This window comes from Ictalurus punctatus, chromosome 10 (genome assembly GCF_001660625.3).
Source record: "Ictalurus punctatus breed USDA103 chromosome 10, Coco_2.0, whole genome shotgun sequence".
NCBI lineage: Eukaryota > Metazoa > Chordata > Actinopteri > Siluriformes > Ictaluridae > Ictalurus > Ictalurus punctatus.
The window spans coordinates 20,497,157-20,518,681 of NC_030425.2; the positions used below are offsets into that span (position 1 = coordinate 20,497,157).

At 37.3% G+C, this 21,525-nt stretch overlaps 1 protein-coding gene across 4 annotated transcripts in view; it reads right to left on the minus strand.

The window, feature by feature from the left end:
• Positions 1-21,525, minus strand: part of arnt2 (aryl-hydrocarbon receptor nuclear translocator 2) — a 131,847-nt gene that overhangs the window by 65,040 nt on the left and 45,282 nt on the right. For all 4 annotated transcript variants that reach the window (XM_017478303.3, XM_017478302.3, XM_017478301.3 and 1 more), the window contains 4 exons: positions 18,717-18,819; positions 12,887-12,952; positions 9,608-9,693; positions 3,018-3,094 (listed from right to left, as the gene is read on the minus strand). In XM_017478303.3, coding sequence (XP_017333792.1) covers positions 3,018-3,094; positions 9,608-9,693; positions 12,887-12,952; positions 18,717-18,819 — 332 coding nt within the window. The remainder of the gene's footprint in view (positions 1-3,017; positions 3,095-9,607; positions 9,694-12,886; positions 12,953-18,716; positions 18,820-21,525) is intronic.

The following is a 21,525-nucleotide window of genomic DNA, read 5'->3' on the forward strand; positions in this document are numbered from 1 at the left end:
ATATATATATATATATATATATATATATATACAGTGAGGGAAAAAAGTATTTGATCCCCTGCTGATTTTGTACGTTTGCCCACTGACAAAGAAATGATCCGTCTATAACTTTAATGGTAGATTTATTTGAACAGTGAGAGACAGAATAACAACAAAAAAATCCAGAAAAACACATGTCAAAAATGTTATAAATTGATTTGCATTTTAATGAGGAAAATAAGTATTTGACCCCTCTGCAAAACATGACTTAGTACTTGGTTTAAAAACCCTTGTTGGCAATCACAGAGGTCAGACGTTTTGTTTGACGTTTTGTTTTTGTCCAACTACAACAAAACGTCTGACCTCTGTGATTGCCAACAAGGGTTTTTAAACCAAGTACTAAGTCATGTTTTGCAGAGGGGTCAAATACTTATTTCCCTCATTAAAATGCAAATCAATTTATAACATTTTTGACATGCGTTTTTCTGGATTTTCTTGTTGTTATTCTGTCTCTCACTGTTCAAATAAACCTACCATTAAAATTATAGACTGATCATTTCTTTGTCAGTGGGCGAATGTACAAAATCAGCAGGGGATCAAATACTTCTTTCCCTCACTGTATATATATATATATATTTTGGTGCTATTATGCTAAAATACTTAGGGTACACGTGTGTTGTGGAAACTAATGAAGTCATCATCGGATAAAACGTGTGCGAAGATTACTTCCTGAACAAGCGTAAACCTGAGTACGAGTTGCGTTCACATTCACAGGAATCGCGGCTCAGTTCCAGTGCAATCGAACTCAGACCACCTACTACAGGTGGTCTCGCATGACAGCTGTTCAATGCTTTTTACCAATTTTTCATGCAAACTGTGCTTGGTTTCGGACTAAACCGCTGGCGTGAAAGCCCCATAGACAAAAAGTGCAACATCCTCTTATAATGAGGACCTTACTTCATCAACACTTCTATGAGTTTCTTTATGGTATAACATTTATTTAAATTCATTTATTATTAGATGTAAATGATGTGTGTCTTCCATACAAGTCCCTGTGAACGAGCTGTCGCTATGGAACCCATTAAAGATTAGAACAAGAGAATTAACATAAAACTGTCATTTGCCTTGAAGCCAAATACTGCCCTAGCTGCTGTTAGAGAAAATTAATCAACATCTTCGTATCAGTCAGATTTTGAGAAGTCTGTGGAACAGCACTGTGGTATAACGTTAGCTAATTAACATATCTGAACAAAGTTAGGTCAACAGTAATGGAACAGTAATCATGTTTAATCTTTTCCTCAGCTTCATACCACATTGCTTCAGACAGTGTGGTGTTATACACTATATCTAGCTACATGCTTTAAAATCGTATTTATTTCTTTATTTATTTTTAGATCTTCTCCTTAAGAATTAAGAAGAGTCACTGGTCAAAATACACGAATCCTTCAAATGTACAAATGTTGTTTATTAGATTTATTATTATTATTATTATTATTATTATTATTATTATTATTACCCTTTTTACCCCAATAGCATTGATTGCAGAATTTGTTATTTACTGGATAATGTCTAAAATCCCTTGCCTGTTCATTTTTTGCACAGTTAGCTGATATTTATCAAAGGCCATCGCAGACACTATCCGACAAGACTAAATCAATATGAATGGGAGTCTGTGAATAATTTTTTCCATTTCCATTTTGGGCTTTAATCATCCCTGGGTGATTCAGAGAAAAGAAGAAGAAAAAAAAAGCAGAAGATAAAAGATGTACAGATGAAACAAGATGAAAGGACCAGATGAAGATCCTTCACGTTCATCCATTAGTCTAATCCTATATACATGCACATATGCACTAATGCACATGCTCAATGGACCATGTGACCCCAAGAACTCTGAAACTGTGCTTCATATTTCCACTTCCTTGTTATTTCTTATGTTTTTTTTTTGTTTGTTTGTTTTTTTAAACACAGCATTGTTGAATTCTTGCTTCTGATTGATCACGAGGTGTTTTTTCTATAACAGCAGCTTTGACAGTAGCTCCAGATAAAAGGCAAATCACATGTTTCTATAGCAACTACCCCTTCACAAGGACTTTAGGCTATATGGTGTGTATAGCTGTTGATATGGTAAAGCTCTCTGCGAGATGTTTATATTAGCATTTTTGGAAGGAGCCTTCAGCGCCAGTGTTTTGTAAAAGCCAGAAGTTGCCCCCTTTTGCTTTCTAGATAACGTGACAAGTTGCACTTCTTGTCCTATTAACTTAGAGAGTAAGTAGAATGAGTCTGGTAAGGGAACGACTATTTATAGCTGTAATATCAGGACTCGTCTCACAGAAATTAATCAATAAAAAGTAATGTGTCCTTCTTAGTAAACAAAAAATGGTCATTGTCTGCAAACTGCTTTGGTATAAGCGGAATAAAACACTGTGGGACATGCTGTCATAGGAAAATAATGAACGCTGGGCTGGTAACAATAACTCCACTTTGTGTCAGGTTGCATCACTCAAACCAGTCACTGATGAATTTCCTGTAACAGCATACCTCATCGTGTTTTATTCTTGACTTGTGGATATGTACTAGATTTGCAACACACCTCCTTCCTCATTCATTATAAAGTACATAAAGTAGTATTTAGCCTACATTTGCAAATCCAGTCAATCTGTCCTGTTTAATAACCTACAAATTTTCAACAGGAAAGGTCCTGACCCTGATTCTATTCACCAGAGTCAAGTTCCATTCATTTGACAAATATTGGACAGCTCGTTCAGATAACTTTCAAGTTAGTTAGCTCTTTGTTCAGCTCCAAAACAACAGCTGAGACAAATTTGTTATCCATCCTGGGGCTAGATGGTACACTAGCAGGGGAGAGTGAATAAATAAATAAATGCACAGTCTGCCAAGAATTACGATGCACGACACTGAAGGGTGTCACGATGCCGAAGCCTGCCGGAGCTCATTTTCCTGTCTCTATGATGACCAATCAACCTGGGATTGTTGAAAAATGTGGCTATTAAAGCAGCTAATACAATCTTTTTACACACCTGAAGTCTTCCAATTGCGACCAGGCAGTATTTACTGGTCTGGCCTGCTTCTGAGTCATCTTCAGGGATTGTCATGCCTGAAAAAGACATCAGTCAGAAAGAATGAAATTCAGAAAAATTGTGCATGCTTCATTTATGCCCTTCAATAACACACACACACACACACACACACACACACACACACACACCAGTCTCAGGTAAATGGCCCATTGCTGACAAGCATATGGCGAAAAAATGAGCTCTAATGCCGCTTTATGAAAGCTGTCAATCGAATGATTGCTTCTGTTTTGCTTCACCAAGAAATAATACTGGAGATGCTAAATGAAAAACAACCAAATGGATTCTAAATAACTTTTACTTGCAGACCTGCTTTTCACTATCATTAAATGAGGACCAGTGTTCCTTGTTTTTGTCGAAAATCATCTGCTTTGTATTCTGCCTGTTTTCAGGAAACAGAACAACAACCCTTATTTGAAAATAAGGTTCCTGGCAAAATAAACACTGGATAGCGCACCAAAGACATACCAAAGAGAACGTTTGCGACAACTCAGGACCGTGTAAATGTGGGCATGTCGCTCTTGTAAATCTTGGTTTAGTTCTACTGAAATATTCCACACAGGACACTAAGGAGAGAGTGAATAAACACATAGTTGAACCCACCAAACAAGATGACAAGTTGTGTACATTTCTACTTAAACCAGGCTTGAGCCCATTGACAAAGGGTTAGGGCATGAGAATTTGGCTTTTGAAAGAGCCAGCGAAAAACAGTTTGCGACTCATGTGTAGTATCCGTAGTAACAGCAACATTAAGCACAACTAGGCGTGCTGTTTAAAACCGCTGGCTTCATATCAACGACAAACCACATTTAAGCATAAATAAAATGTTTGACTGCATTCTTTGTATTATATCAGCAAAATAGAAACATATCGATGGGCAAGACCTTTTAAATTGGAGCCAGGAGATCATGTGCTCACCTCAGGCATGAGCACAGTGGTAGCGCTTGCAATTGTTTGATATCCATGTGAACAGAGTAGTTTTGTGAATTTTTTTAACAAAAGGTCAAAAAGTTGAATAATAAAGACAATTTTTCACAGCCTTCTTTGCTCATATTTACCAAGGGTCCCAATATTAGTGGAGGGCACTATAGTTTGTACAGCATGAAAAGGCACTAACAACAGCTGGTGCTGTAATCTCTGGCCACAGAGATTATTAATATGATGTCATGAGCTTAGAGAAAAGTTTAAACCCAAAACACATTGGGTAAACTAATATTATGATGATTTTATAATCAATCTGAGATTTCTAGTAGCAACTCAACTCAAAAATCAACAACCAGGTTAAAGATGATTCTATTACAGCCATATTTCCACAAACTGCTTATAGCCTATGATATGTAAGGAATAAAACACAACGGGGGAGTTATGTTATAGAAAAGTAATCAACAACAGGATGGTGTGATGCCATTACCACCACTGTAACTTGATTATTTTCCGATAACACCACGTCCCAAAGTGTTTTATTTCTCTAATCTGACAGCAGTTTCCCATTGATTAAATGTATTTAATTAGACATTTGTATAATAAATGATAGCAAAGTTTATTTACATTACTGATTCACAACATTATAACTGCTATAAAGCGTCGTTCCCTCACCAGGCTCTTTTTTCCCCCCTCTCTTGAAGTTAATCAGACAAAACACCACCCTGAACATCTTCCCATGTCAAAAAGACTGAACGAAATTGTTACAAAACACACATTGGAGACTCCTTCCAAAAATGTAAAATAAACAGAGAAAACTTCACTGATCAACAATTGCATGTTTATTTAAATCCGTTTATTAGTAGGTTGTTACTATAGAAACAATCATGTATTAGAAGAATAATATTTACCTTGTGATTTACCCGTGTTTTACCTTACAGCCTGTCAGAGCTGAAAATTAATTAACAGTGCTATGGTATGAATATGAATAGTGCACTGTGTATAAATAACACACACTCTCTCTCTCTCTCTATGTGTATGTATGTATGTATGTATGTATGTATGTATATATATATGTATGTATGTATGTATATGTATATGTGTATATATATATATATATATATATATATATATATATATATATATATATATATATATATATATATATATATATATATATATTTATTTATTTATCTTGAATGCTTCAATAGTCATTGTGATTTTCTGGCAGGGTTTGAGCTTCTAAGATTTCTGATTTTGAACAAATTTGAATGAGCATCATGTGATCATGTGTACTACACATGCAAGACTTTAACCCCGTCTACGGAATTGGAAGTTGAAGAGATTAAGAACCATTCTAGGTGGAACAGCTGGAGGTAGAAAAAAAAACAAACCAATACGTTATAAAAGTGCAAACAAATTGCAGTTGGGCGCGCATCAATTGGAACACGTTCAGTATAATGGAGGAGACTGCAGTTGAAAAGTGGTAGATTCAGTGATGTTCAACAACAGACTGGAAACCAACCATTCCACAATTGTAAATGCGACATCAAACTGGCATTTAGTCATTCTCAGCTACAGATGTAGGGCTGAATAGCAATGAGACACTGCCGTCTGTTGTGGACCAACTGTCTCAAGTGCTCAGTAACCTGTACTAAACATTGCGCTGTGCAGGAAATCTCTCATTAGTGCTATGGTAATCATTCCGATCATTAGTTACTTTAGATTACAAAATCCTGATGTCCGAACTGCCTCTGGAGGTAAATGTTTGTACTCAATTAAGCTGCAAAACACAGCTGCCTCCTGCCATTACAAAACAAAGGGGGTTTTTTTGGACAAAAAACAACAACATTCGGAACCATTTGAGAAACAAAAATGCTTATTCCCCGCAGACATGACAGTGCGTTGGAGGAATGCGCTATTTTAAGATTTGATCATAAACAGGAAAAACATATGGGATTAATCCAATGAAACACACGCACACGTGCAAACGAGCAGTTTACGTGACACCAGAACACGATACAAAGCAATGAACTGGATTCGATGATGTTGCTCAATTCTCTCTCTACACCTGCTACAATGCTGATGACAATCACAGGCCAGAGGGGACCTCGGATGTCTCAATGAATTCTGGGATAGAGGAGTCATCCAAAGGCTTCAGTCACTGAAATAAAATTTAACACCAAATTCCTTTGTGATATCAGAATTGCGAGATCACTCGCGTCTATTAACTGGGCTATTCTGTGGAAAATGTCTTGTCCATATGCTTTGGTGGGGTCTACACTATAAGGGGATGACAAAATTTGACATCTGTACCTACTGTCGTTCTTCCATTTCAAAATCCTCCATATTTATTTGTGTATTTTTTATCATATCCACTAATTGTACATCACTGTATAGCTCCTCATCTGAGAGGCTGAATGGTAATATGCACCTTCTCTAAGACTCCTTTTTTTAACATCATAGCAATGTCACAGTTGTATGAACATCATGTAGAGTGCTGTGGAAAAGTATTTATATGATTTCTTCTGTTTTTGTGCGTCACATACTAAACTGTTTCAGAAATTAAAACAAAATCTAAGACAAAACAAAGGAAAACCGAGTAAACAAAAAATATAGTTTTTAACATGATAATGTTATTTATTGAAGCAAAAAAAAAGTTCTCCAATACCATCTGGGGCAGTGTGAAAATGTATTTGCCCCCATAGTTACTAATTCCCCAAATCTATGAAACTGCATTCACAACGGGGTTCAGCTGGACCAGACACAACCAGACCTGATTACTGCAAACCCTGTCATATCAAATCTACACTTAAATAGAACTTTGTCAACAGCATGAAGTTGGTTAAAAGGTCTTACCCAATAATGCACTATGCCAAAGTTAAAAGAAATTCCAGAAATATTGATAAAGAAGGTGGTTGAAATACTTATAGTCTACGAAGGGTTACAAAGCTATTTCAAAGGCTCTGGGACTCTACAGTAAACCACAGTGAGAGCCATTATCTCCAAATGGAAAAACTCAGCACAGCAGTGAACTTTCCCAGAAGTGGCCGACCTTCCAAAATTCCTCCAAGAGCACAACAACTACACATCCAGAAAGTCAGAAAAGAGCCAAGGACAACATCAAATGACCTACAGGACTCTCTTGCATCAATAAAGGTCACTGTTCATGACTCCATTATCAGAAAGACACTGGGCAAAAATGGCATCCATGGAAGAGTGGCGAGGTGAAAACCACTGATCCAAAGCACAGGAGTAAGTCCTAGTCTTAGAAGTAAGTGAAAGACTGATCTCCAGTTTTCGGAAGCTTTTGGATGCAGATATTGCTGATAAAGGTGGCACAATCAGATTTTAGATTTTAAGTTCAAGGGGGCAATTAGTTTTTCACATGGGTGATTGGTGTTGGATAACTTTGTTTGCTTCTGTAAAAAAAAAAAAAAAAAAAAAAAAAAAAAAAAAAAAAAAAAAACTGTGTTTACTCAGGCTGCCTTTATTTTATGTTGTATTTCATATGAAGATCTAAAACTATTTAGTATGAGATACACAAAAAAACAGAAGAAATCAGGAAATACTTTTTGATTATTAAGCCTCAGATTAATCAATAGAGGAGGGAAAATGTACTAAATAAATTCCTTTAATTGTCTCAAAAATAAAAAAATAAAAAACTTTCCATAATCAGTGAGAAATTTGTTTTCAGCCCCCAACTGCTCTCCTAACACTTTATATTTGTGTGTGTACATTTCCCTCTGAGCGCACTGAGAACACAGGTCAATAAGATACACTCCTACTTGGGAACTGACGTGGTTTTAAACTTGAGAAACGGAGTACTTTAGTGGGAAAATGAACAGTAAAGAGAGGTGGTGTGATGCGGCCAAGGTAAGCTCAGTTACTGTTAGCACCCTGAAGCTGACGTCACCCAAAGTGTTTTTTTTTTTTTTTTTTTTTTTTTTTTTTTACTCTTATACCACAGTAGTTTGTCAACAATTATTGATTTATTTTTTATTAATCCAAGAAAGGTACTTCATACATTTTATTAGTTTATAATAAGTTAGTCATTTACCTCATAGCCGCTATAAACAGTCATTCCCTTACGTTCTGTCAAGACTTTCCCATGGAAAAAACATACTGACGGTTACCAAGCACTATTACTGGACTCTTTCCAAAATGATAAACATCTCCTTAAAGAATATCAATTACTAGATTTTTCTATTTGTTAAATAAAATGTTTTTTTAAACCCATTTATTATTAGGTTTAGGGGTTTTTATTATTATGGTTTACATTTTTATTATTAAGCTCGTGTGTTAATTATTAGTTTGATGTGTTTATTATTAAGCTCGTGTGTTATTAGATTTGTGTTTATTATTAAGGTGGTGTGTTAATTATTAGGCTTGCATGTTCATTATTAGGCTTGTGTGCTTTTATTATAAGATTCACATGTTTAGTATTAGGCTCATGTGTTTACTACCAGGTTTGTGTGTTTAGTATTAGTATTATATGTATAGTATTAATATGTGTTTAGTGAAAAATTAAAAAGAAAAAAGGAAAAATCCAAGGCACTTCTTCTGGCACAAAAGTTAAAAAGCCTTTATTGTTATGTGCTTAGTATTATGTGTGTATTATCAAGTTTATGTTTTTTTCATTAGGCTTATGTATTTATTATCAGGTTTATATGGCGCTTGCAGGATACAAACGACCGTGAATTGACTGTTTCTACAGAAACAACAGCGTATTAGAAAAAGTGCATTAATATAAAACAGTGATTTTTCTTCAAGCTGGTTCTGCTGTCAGAGCTGCTGTTATAGAAAATTAATCTACACCATCTGACCAGTCAGATTTGAGAATTCAACACAGCACTATGAATATTAAAGATCTGGTGTAGGGGGAAACTTATAAATATTAATGAACATCGGGCAGTCTCTGTGAAAACCTGATGCCAATTAAATGTGCAGAGAAGGGAATCTACAACAATGTAATATCACAGACATGCGTACAAAATGAATGATGCATTAAGTTAGAATATTTCAAGGCAGATGATGGGGTTATACAAATATTAAACTTTTTAAGAACATCTTAATAGTGATTTTACAAAAATCACTAGATTTTCTTCATTTTCTGAAGGTTAAAACACAATTCATTGCCAGGCTGTCAGTCTCAGAAACTGGGATATTCTCCATGCAACTATGCTGGAAACAAGTAATGTTGTACTGATAGATATAATGTAGTTTAGATATAATAACACAGTTTGTGAAGTTTCAAATAATGACTATACTGAAAATAGCAAATACAATCTGGCAACCCTGATTTCTACATAAACTACCTCTTCTGCATGTGTGTGGTTCTTGCACTGACCCCGAGTTCATTGGTTTGACGAATGAAGAATTCATGGGAAAATGGATTATTTTTTCTACCGGCATACCCTCGCATTCCCCATCAATATGGAACTACTGGACACACAATCACTCTAGCTGAATATCTTGCACATTTAAGATATCACCAGACTGGATATATAGGTGAAAGCGTGTGCATGCACACACACACACACACACACACTATCAGTGGTTTGCCTCATAAATAGGGAATAGATATTGCGGTGTGTATGTATTGTAAATACCCGCAGGGGGCCAAGCCTTGATGTAGCCAGTGCAGTGCACCACTGAATACTGAGCCTCGCCTTCCTTTGATGGCCCGAGTCCATTCCTAAAGGAGAGACACATACAGAGACACACATGTGAGACACCATAGATATTATAAAAGGATAACTCTTTCACATAACGCAGTTGAAAAGCAAGTGTGTGTGGCAGGCAGTCTCAGAACCCTCATGTCCTTATTGCTGCAATGTGATTGTAAATAGGGACAACTACCAAACAGCGGTGTGTCTCCATACTTCTGACACAACATGCATGATAATGATTGAATTGTTTAAAATTATATATATAGATATAAATATAAATAAATATATATATATATATATATATATATATATATATATATATATATATATATATATATATAGTCCTGCTATGTAGTTTTAAATCGCATAATATTGCGTTACTCAGCCTCAGTGTTTCCACAATTTTTATATCATTGTTGCACACTGGACATAAACAAGATCTTAACATAACAGTAGCAAAAAAAAAAGTGGCATTTGTTGAAATATGACTGGAAGAAAATAAACCCTCACAGAACAGAGAGCACATAATTCAAAGCAGTGTATAAAGATAAAGAAAATATATAGGTAACTATAAGGAGATAAGAGCTAAATGTGTTGAAAAAGCTCTTGAAAGTTTTCAGTGGCTTCAGAAAGAGAGAGAAAAAAAGCTATAGATATATTTAGGAGTGTGCCTAGTGTACCTGAAACTATTGGAACATCAAGGGCAATTCATTTGTTTTTGCTGTAGACTGAAGACATTTGGGTTGGAGATCAAAAGATGAAAACGAGAAGAGAGTTCAGAATTTCAACTATTATTTCATTTCAGACGTATTAAACGACAGAGAACATAGACCATTTTGTATCAGAACACCCAATTGATACTACTGCTCACCGAAAAATTGGCTGGTCTGATATAAAAGGTACTATATTTTATGTTGTTTAACACATCTAGATGTAAATACCAGGAAATAAAAGCTGAAATCCTAAACTCTTGTCTCATATCTATCTTTTGAGCTCAAACCTAAATGTCTCTGGTGTACAGCACAAACAAATGACTTGGTCTCGCTTTTCCAATAGTTTCAGAGGGGACTGTATGAGTAAACATATTTAGGTATATGCAGGTGCAGAGGAATACTGGTGCTATGCATTACTACACAGTACATCTTGTAGAACAGTGGTTCTCAACCCGGGGGGCATGGATAGATCGGAAGGGGGGTGCAAATTATTTTCAAGAAAGAAAAAAAACACAGACAGGGCATCATTTGGGTACTTGGTGTATTTTATTGCTTTTCAAATAGAATTTTCATAAATGAAAAAACCTGCGTTCCCTAAACCTCTGTATTTTCTTATTGCTGGGGAGAGGCGAAGCTTAGCTGCCTTTTATCAAGCTGTCAGTGCAGACCAGTGTTGCCAATTTAGCACCTTTTCAAACCCCTTTAGTGACTTTTTTTTTTGGGGGGGGGGGGGTGCCTAGCGACTTTTTGGACAAACCTTAACAACTTTCCAAATGTTGGCAGTACTGTCCTGCAAGTGTGAGGTCTTGCTTTCCCGCTGCACTCACACCTCTCTCTGCATCTGCTCTGTTCAGTGAGCGAGAGCCGGAGATCTAACAATGTCATGTATAATGAGACGCGCCCTTCGTCACAATTTAATTCGTATGCAACTGTTTTTAAGAACGCAAAAAGTATGTAATGCAACATGTTTTCCATGTAAAATATTACACGTTATTACAGCCTAGTTCTCTTGTTCAACGTCGTTATAGTGTTCAGAAACATTTTTGATCATGCATGTTCCATACCTGTCCGTTATATAGTTTTATAAAAGTCATACAAGTTATTTTTTAAAAATCATAATGAAAAGTTATGAAAAGTAATAAAAAAAATAGTAAAAAGCAAAAAAATCTATCTATCTATCAAAACAGATTATAGAAAAGGTTGTATATAGATAAGATTTTAGTTACAAAAGCTTGAGAACCTCTGTTGTAGACTATACGTGACCTTGTGCACCCACACACAGAAGGTTGAAGGGAAAGTTTGACTGTGTCTCTGGAAGGTTACAGGTGGTTAAAGAGTCTGAAGGAGTGAGCTCTGTAGGCATGAAGCTACAATAAAAATCCATCAACCCACATTTACCCAAGTTATGTACCTGCCTGCATCTCTTTCTAAAGGAGAGAAAAATCTAGAAACAAACACCACCAAAGAGAATTCGAATGAAATCTGGTGCCTTGTATATAGGTTCATTTGAAGAAACACTTTTAAATCACCTACCGTTGTGTGTCAAGGCTAACAAAACATATCTTCTATCCACCATTCATCAATAATTCAGCCGGATATTTGGATCAGGCTGAATAATTGATGAATTATTCCTGGACTGGATGTACAGTAATCTGACATTACGTGCATGTACACGAAATTCAGTTTACATTCAGGTTCACTTCAAAAGCTTCCTGATTATAACTTTAAGCTCTCTCGGATGAAAACAGCTCAGCCGTGGTGCTGGCGTTACGATGTGTCAGGGAATCCAGGCTGAGATCTTGGCTCAGATTGAAATGCATTCCAAAGCCTACGTGGGCTGCAAACATGTCTTCTTGAGTCATGGTTTTGTCAGGAACGTGTGTGACAGATGAGGGTTAAACACGAGGAGTCAAAAAGGCAAATTTACAAAAGACAGAACATGAGCGGTGGATTAAATTTCGTATCAACAAAGCAAAAAAAATAAATACATTTAAGAAAAGATATAAAAGCAAAAAAAAAACTATGCGGTAAAAGCGAGGCTTGCGTCCTTGCGTGATGTATATATGGCAAGGAAAACACTTCTCTTATAGAAATACTGCACAATGGATGACACAAAGACTACACATGTTGACTTTCTGTATATAAACTATTCCGAGCTATTTTTATACTTACTGTTAAAAGAAAGCTTCATAGTTGGACTATAATGCTGACAATATATCATAAGCTCTACAGTCATCAGAAGTCTCTGGTTTGACTGAAAACACCATGCATCTGGGTTAGGAGTGTGAAATGTGATCACACGTTACATAAATAGTACTCCTGTGTCTTCCGTTCTCAAAGAAAAGCACCATGACGTCATTTATAACAGATTACTAGTCATTACTATGTCCTATGCTGTGACATATTCTGCAGTCAGAGTGTATATTCATATTCAACATGTTATAACTATGCAAAGTTGGAGAAAAGGAGTGACAGAGGCAAAGAGTTTGCATGCATGCATTCTTGCCTGTATCTCTTCCTCATGCTCGACAGACGGTTGAGAGAGATGTGATCCAGAGGCGCGCTGCCACACCTGAAATCATAATATTTATAAAAATTAAAACTTCAGTTCTAGAGCGCTTTTTGTTGAACAGTATAAAACACAGTGCTTTACAGAGAATGTGAAAGATAAAGACGTTATAAAACACGAGAAAAAAAAACAAAACAACAAATATAATGGCGCAAAATAGAACCCATGGGTTAGAGTCTACCTACTCATAAGCAATAGCAAACAAGGACATTTTAAGAAATGCGGAAATGAATTCCATAGATTTCGCCCATAAACACTGAACATATTAGAGATAGAGCTGAACATAGTTAGAGCTTCTGTTATTTAATCTTTTCCAACATTAAAAATTCTGTTCATCACATACCACTAACTGAAATTATCTTGTGGATGGATGGATAGGTGGATTTCCATGGGTCCCTGAGGGAACATGAATTCATTTAAAAGAATCCTGCATGCTGAAGGGGTACCAGTACCAGTGCCACTGTATTGTCTTAGCATTAGAAGAGCTGGAGTACTGATCACAAGGTTGTGAGTTCAAATTGTATCAGCATCAAGCTGCCACTACTGGGTTCATGAGCAAGATCTTTATCCCCCAGCTGATACACTGCATTCATTCACTCTTTAGGTAGCTGCTTTATCCAAGGCAGAGTTTCACTGGATCTGGAGCCCACCCCAGGAACACTGGCACCATGCACATACACACATCTGATGGACACAGGGAGAATATATCAAACAAGCACCACCATACCGTCGCCTTTAGATAATAATGTCTGCCAAATCCACTATATGGCCAAAAGTATGTAGACACATGGCCATCCCACCCATACGTTCACATTCCAAAACCATGGGCAATAACACAGTTGGTCTCTCCTTTGCTGCTATAATAGCCTCCACTTTTCTTGGAAGGCTTTCCACTAGATTTTGAAACATGGCTATGGAGATCTGAGGTCAGGCAGTAAGGTCAAGTGAGAAGGTGAGCAGACAGCATTCCAGTTCCTCACAAAGGTGTTTCATTGGGGTTGAGATTAGGGCTCAGAAATGTGAAGGCCACTCGAGTTCTTCCACTCCAACATTGGCAAACCATGTTTTCATGGACCTTGCTTTGCGCAAAGGGGCACCGTCATGCTGGAAGAGGTTTGGGTCCCTGAGGAAATTCTTAATGCATACAGTCTACAGTAGGGGTGTCCAATCTTATCCGGAAAGGGCCAGCGTTGGTGCAGGTTTTGCTTCCAACCAAGCAGAAGCCACACCTGAGTCTATTGAAAGCCAAGCTCAACTGATTAAACAGGTGGAATCAGGCATGGCTCCTGCTTGAATGGAACGAAAACCTGCTCCCACGCCGGCCCTTTGCGGATAGGATTGGACACCCCTGGACTAGGCAGTTTCCAACTTTGTGGCAACAGTTTGGGGAAGGCCCACATATGGCTGTGATGGTCAGGACTCCACAAACATTTGGCCATATAGTGTACGCAAATGTACTTCTAATATAGTGTATGTACTCCTAGAATGGTTCCTTGAGTGATGGCCCTTAAACTTCAATTTCTTCAGGAAAGCCTGAGAGGCTTAATATACACTCCGACACCACCTTTGAAGTATGAGAATGAGAAATGAGCTTGTAAACATGTCTAAAGACCTCCACCTTCTATAACATTTTAAGCATCAAATATCTGCACTTGCTGCATTTTGACAAATGTTTTTAACCAAAGCTGACTTGCAAGTAAGATATATTGCCTGAAATGTCGGATTTGGATGGTACTAAAATCTTAGAGATACTCCAGTAATAATTATATTACCCCACCTCCACACGTAGAAAAATTTGTTTTGGTCTTCAGAGGTATATTGTTGAGAATGACTTTTCTGTAAAATCTCTTCCATTGTCAGGATTTATCATGCTGTCATTATAAGCTGAATAAAAGAGTGGGTGTAAGAAAAGGCATTTTATGTGTATTTAGAAATTAATTTGATTTGGCTTCTTGAAAAAAATCTATAGTGAGGTAATCATCTAATCAAACACCGTGACCAAAAATGAAACCGTGACAGCGTAACAACCCTATTAGTTATATTAGTCTCATAGCGCTAATGCTAACATAAAGCACAAACATCCGACACCAAACATGTCTTGGCTGATCGAATACATCTGAGGTAAGAGAAAAGAAGTGCAAATTTCCATTAAGTGATCCCAAATGGGCTATAGTCTAGCATACAATAAATCTTGACACCCAATCAGGAATGGTTTAATGCAATGTAATGTGAGAAAGGACATCTTCCTGGACATCTATTATTAAAACCCATCCTTTTAAAATGAAATCACACTTATGTCACGCGTCTTTGTTAAGGCCTCACTCATCAGCATGAGGTCCCTGACGTGCTGGGAATATTTCTTAGGCCATAAACAAATTTCAGACAGGGATAATTCAAACCACACAGATGGAATTTCCCATCCAAAAGGCCACTCTCATCAAGGTAACATAACGGTTTTCCCTAATCATCAGCGCCAAACCAGTTATTCAGCAATCCTAACACAAATCTAGAACAAACAGATCATCCTGCTTTCCGTGAAGTCCAGTCATGACACTTAAATGCAGTGAGGCTAAACGTTACATAATCACGACTGCTCTTTACAGCTCTGCAGTCTACAGTCATGAGGAGGAATGTTGTTATGGACATATGTTTCTCATCAGTGCCGCATACCATCGCATCCTGACACACTGTTCCAATTTTGAAACGTGGACACAAATAAAATTTGAAACGCATGCACATTCCTGGATGACGTCCCTGACTGTTATTAGTTCACGCTGAAGTATGTTAAAACACACGCAACGTAAACAGAGACGATGCCTGATTTCGAACACTGTCCGAACAACGTGTCTTTTTAGACAAAAACAGAACGCTAGCTATTAATCATAGAGGTCTCGCAATCAGACAATACCTCTTTGGTAATTTGTGGGAAGTACAGGAATTTTCCGGAGGGTCTGCATCATCTTGTGAAAAACACAGCGTTGTTTTGGGACATAGTTTGGGGGATCAACACTGAGACACTGCTAGGTCATGGCTAAGATATGTGTAAAACTAGTTTGGTTGAACACTCTTTTGGACAACATGTAGGTTCAAACAAGGTTTAAAGGAAGAAAACATGAAAACAGTCTAGGCTTCAAGGTACAGAAAGTCAGATTTCAATTAACCCAGATATGCTTGTGGAGAATTTAAATCACCTTTACTCCATGTTCTCAGCTCTGAAAACAGTATAATAATTCAAACTGTGTCAAATTTGTGGCCAGATTGTCTTTCGTTTTCTGGCATTTTTTCATAGCTTGTGGTCCAAAAGGGACTTGAAAAAAGTAGCCCTTTTGGATGATCCATAATTTGATCACCTGCCAATTCCCACCCACAAAACAGCTTTCGTTATCATGTAACAGCTACTAACTGGAAAAGTTGAAGGCGAACATGTGCTTCCTCCAAGATATGTGAAGCCAGCCATATATAACTTTTCAAACTTCTCAGAGAGCATACAGCAGTACATTACACTTAGAGGTAAGTGCTATCTACCTTCTTCCACATACATATGCTCACAGACACCCACAATTGGCTAGGGTTGCTACGATTCACATTGCTACATCCATCCCATCCAGATAGGACAGCCAATTTTGCTCCCTTGCCTCCCAGCCATGGATTCTTCTGGCATCATATGTCCAGTTTTATGCTATTTCTAAAGATCATTAAATGTTTCATTAAAACAGAAGACATGATTGTGATGTGCGTTAGGGAGATAATCAAAAACTATGAAAAAGTCTGAAGGTTTAGTTCACTTTAATTGACTTGATTACTTTACAACAGAACATTCATTCCCAAAACATTCTGTAGAATTCTCGGTCTGAACAGACGTTGCATTCTATCATTTCTGATAGACTTGTGCATGCACGCAATTATTCAAAAGGCCAATTAAGTGGCAGCTGTGCAATGGAAAGAAAAAAAAAAACAAACAAAAAAAACCCCAAGAGCTTCAGTTCTCAACCTGTTAATGTTCATATCAAATGTCAGACAAGGAAAGAGAATTGACCTCTGTGGTTTTACCTGTGGCATGATTGTTGGTGCCAGACATGCTGGTTTGAGTTGTTTCTGAAACTGCTGAGCTCCTGTGACTTTCACAGATAAAAATCGCTAGAGTTTACACAGAATGGTGCGTTTAAAATGTTTAAAATAAAAAAATAAAAATCCAGTGACCAGCAGTTCCTGATGAGAGAGGTCAGAGGAGAGCGGCCAGACTGGTTCGGGCTGACAGGACGTCTTATATAACCACTTTTTTTACAACTGTGGTGTGCAGAAAAACATCTCAGAATGCACTACATGTTAAACCTTAACGCAGATCACATCAGTTTCCAGTCACGTCAGCTAATGACAAAAAAAGAATCCAGGGCTACAGTGGGCACTGGCTCACAGAACTTGGACACTGGATCTAAGTTTGTAAACCAATGCAGCTCTATTGAAGACTGTTTTTTATTTAATCTTTCAATCAGTGGTGGTAGATCTTTTGATCAGGGGCCCTGGTGGCTTAACAGTTAAGGCTCTGGGTTACTGATTGGGAAGGTCGGGGGTTCAAGCCCCAGCACTACCAAGCTGCCACTGTTGGGCCCTTGAACAAAGCCCTTAACCCTCTCTGCTCCAGGGGCGCTGTATCATGGCTTGACCCTGCACTCTGACACCAGCTTCCTGACAGGCTGGGGTATGCGAAGATAAGAATTTCACTGTGCTCTAATGTATATGTGACCAGTAAAGACTCATTATCATTATTATCAAATTGTTTTTTTGTTTACATCCCTAGAAGGTATAACGGCAAAGGCACAAAGAACCCGGACACCGACACCAAATTGAACCTATTTTTGTAAAACAAAAACTTCTGTGGCCAATGTTCAACAGTCTGTACTGAGGGGGTCCATGTCATTTATTTTACAGTTAAAGGGTTCCCTTCAAAAAAGTTTAAGAACCCCTGGATTAGCCAATGTTTGTAAGAGTAGTAGGAAAATGTCAATCTGCTCTCACAGTGAGCTTTACTTTTAGGCTGAAAGCCTAGACTCAAATTCAAAACGGTATGCGTCACCTATGAAAGTTCCCACAAAAGTGGCTCTAAAAGTTCCTAAGAAAGTGATTCATGTGGTCTAATAATTGCAAAATTGCTTGAATGTTTCTTATGGTTTTTTTTTGAGTGATTACGTCTATGTATTGGTATTGCAAAACTACCAGTTTTTATATATATATATATATATATATATATATATTATTTAACCTGGTTTAACAACAACATCCATCTTTGTGTCATGACGTACAACAATTTTGGGTATACAGCGGTTTACGGAAACCTCAAAACCTTGGCTCATGATGGGCCTAGTTCCTTGGAACAAAATCTGATCTCTAGAGCACATTACACGGTACATATATAAACATTTTGCACATTTGTGTTCCTTAGAACTTAAATCCAAATGTAATGCTCAAGATTGCTCACAGTCCACATTTAGGGTCAAATTACAACGGAGAGGGTCTGAGTCTCAGTCTTAATTTTTTAGGGGGCACCTAGGTAAATACAGTGTGCATGCAGAACATTTCAGGTTTGAGAATACTCTGAAAGTACTCCTAAGTAAGTGTTTCTGAAAGGTTTTTTTGATGGAGGCTCTCGAAGTTCCTAAGAAAGTGGTTTTGAATGTTCCAAAGACAAAAAGCTCTCATAGTTGCTATGAAAGTCTCTCAAAGTTCCTATGAAAGTGGTTCTGAAAGATCACAGCTTTGAATTTTATACCTCATTCTGCAGATAAAGGAGCGTCTGGAGCCCATACACATCCTCATTGAGGACTGCTGTCCTTCCTTCTTCACTGTCCCCGTCTTCAGGTCCAGGATCCGGCCTGCAACACACACACACACACACACACACACACACACACACACACAGAATTGAATAAGCAGGAAGTACTATAACAGAATAACATCTCACATCTCTTATCACAGTACTCTCTGAGGCAGCTTCTATTTTAGAGTTCTTTAATGGAGGCTTTGCACTCAAATAACTCTCTAAATGTGTTTTCCTTTCGGTACAGCTAATAGAGCGATGTCGCCGAGAACCAAAGCATACAAACATCAAACATGACTCCCGGTCAAACACAGCAGTCGGTGATTCATGCGCTTTTTATTATTCAGTAAAGTCATAGCTGCAGGATAGGAGAGCGTCTATGATCTAAGCCTAACGCCATTTCCATAAACAAATTATAGAAAACCTGTTTAAAAAAAAAAAAAGAAGACGACGACGTTACTAAAAACAAGCAGCTGACAGCTGTTACAAGTCCTCCGTAGCAGACGTCACCCCCCACAGTCTTTCCATGCTGAAGTGATGACACCAAATCCTTTGTAAGTGCCTCAGCTATTAGTATTCCTCCACAAATAACAGATAAATAAAGCTAAAAATACGAGCAATTTCCGGCTAATTGCTTCAATGTATACTTCTGGTAACAACAAACAGCAATGTGCTTAAGCGCCTTTTACCTTCTGGTTATTTCTACACAATTTTTTCAGTATTTCTGCAGGAGAATATTATTCTTAGCCCAATAAGTAAGGAACAAAGCACGGCAGGGTGTGGTGTTGTCACATCATGCATCTTATCCATTTATAGTTGCGTTCACGTACATTTAGTTTACACTACTTACATCATAACAGCGACGTTATAATAGCTATAAACAGTCGTTCCCTCATCAGTCTCATCAATCTTTTTCTCTCTCTTGAAGTTAATAAGATATAAAAAAAGGAGCTTGTCACATTACTGAGAAACCGCAAGGCGCTCAGTTCTAAAGACGTACAGCTATTTAGAAGAAGATAAAACTTTACCGCTGACTGTTATAAAGCTCTGATACAGGAGACTCTTCCCAAAAAGCGTAATAACGCTCGCCTCGCAGAAAACGTCAACGATTGCACACTTCTTTTTAAACCTTTATGTGGAACATCCACAGATATTACAAGTCAATGGTCAAGTTGGTAACATGGAAATCTTATGTAATGGGTCAGAAAAAGCACAGTGATATATAAATGAATGATTTCACTTCTTCTTTGTATTGTGTAAATAACAAAGAAGTGGAAGTGTAAAAATTATTTGCCAGATGTCTTCTTATGGACATTTACAGATTTTCATTTGCAAATTGTGCATTAATCATTTATTTTATTTTAATTTTATTGACTTTATTTAAGTTATGATTACAAAACATTTGTTACATTTACGGCACTTAGCAGACACCTTAATCCAGAGTGACTTTCAGACTCTCTCATTTATACAACTGAGCAGTTGAGGGTTAAGGGCCTTGCTCAAGGGCCCAGCAGTGGCAGCTTGGCAGTGCTGGTATTGGAACTCAGGACCCTATGATCACTGGGCAGTCCAACGTATTAACCACTGAGCCAACCAATACCCAATATGCTATACGTACTCTCTCTGCAGTCCTGGGATTCGTTTCACAACCTTTGAGTCACTAAAACAAACATAACCCACTGACCTACCACTGCAGTCTTTGGTAAAAGGCACAGCTTTCAGCAGTTAAAGGTTTTAGCCATTATAGGTCAGGAGATCATACTTCTTGTCCTGACGTGTAGGATCAAAGCTCCCAAGTAAGAAGCAAGAAGTAAGAATGTCTCGAAATATAGAGACAAAAAGTTCCATAAAAAGAAAAACATGGAGTGAGAATACACATTATTAGAGAATATTTATATCACATTCAGAATGGGAGCTGCAAACGTTTGCACTGATATAATTAGCTTTTTCATTATTAATATCTTAGCAGCACAGTGGCTTCCACTGGGAGGTTTGGCTGCTAGAAAAAAAAAAAAATCTATATTTTAGATGACGTCGGACGAGTTATGTTTCACAATTGGATTACTTTCACAATTGGCCTACTAGGAGCAGCACATTGGCTATGCAGGTATGTAGAACTCCAAGGCATATTTCTGCCTGTCTCTCAGAGTTCCCAAGATACTGTAGGCTCCAGATCGATTTTGACCCTGATCAGGATAAAGTGCTGCAGAAAATGAATGAACGAATGAATAAAAAATTACACAGAATTCCAAGAAGTAATAATGAGCAAAGATTGGCCTCATAGATGCCCTCATAGACGCAGTACACCTTATTATAAAATATTTATGAGACATTCAGAATGGGACATACAATCTTTTGAACTGACATCATTTTGGGTTTTTTGACTAATAATATTTTGTCCATTTTGTCATCCATGACAAGGAAGTAACATCTCTGAAAACTAATACAATTGTGCCCAAAAGTTTGCATGCCCCTTGCAGAATCTGCTAAATCTTAATACCGTTAACAAAATAAGAGGGATCATAAAAATCCCATGCTGTTGTTTATTTAGTTGTGTCCTGAATAAACTATTTCACATAACAGATGTTTACATATAGTCCACAAGACAAGATCATGGCTGAATCTATAAAAATTACCCCATTCAAAAGTTTACATACCCTTGAATCTTAATACTGTGTGTCTTTACCTGGATGATCCATGACTGTTTTTTTTTTTCTGATAATTGTTCCTGAGTCCTTTGTTTGTCCTGAGCAGTTAAACT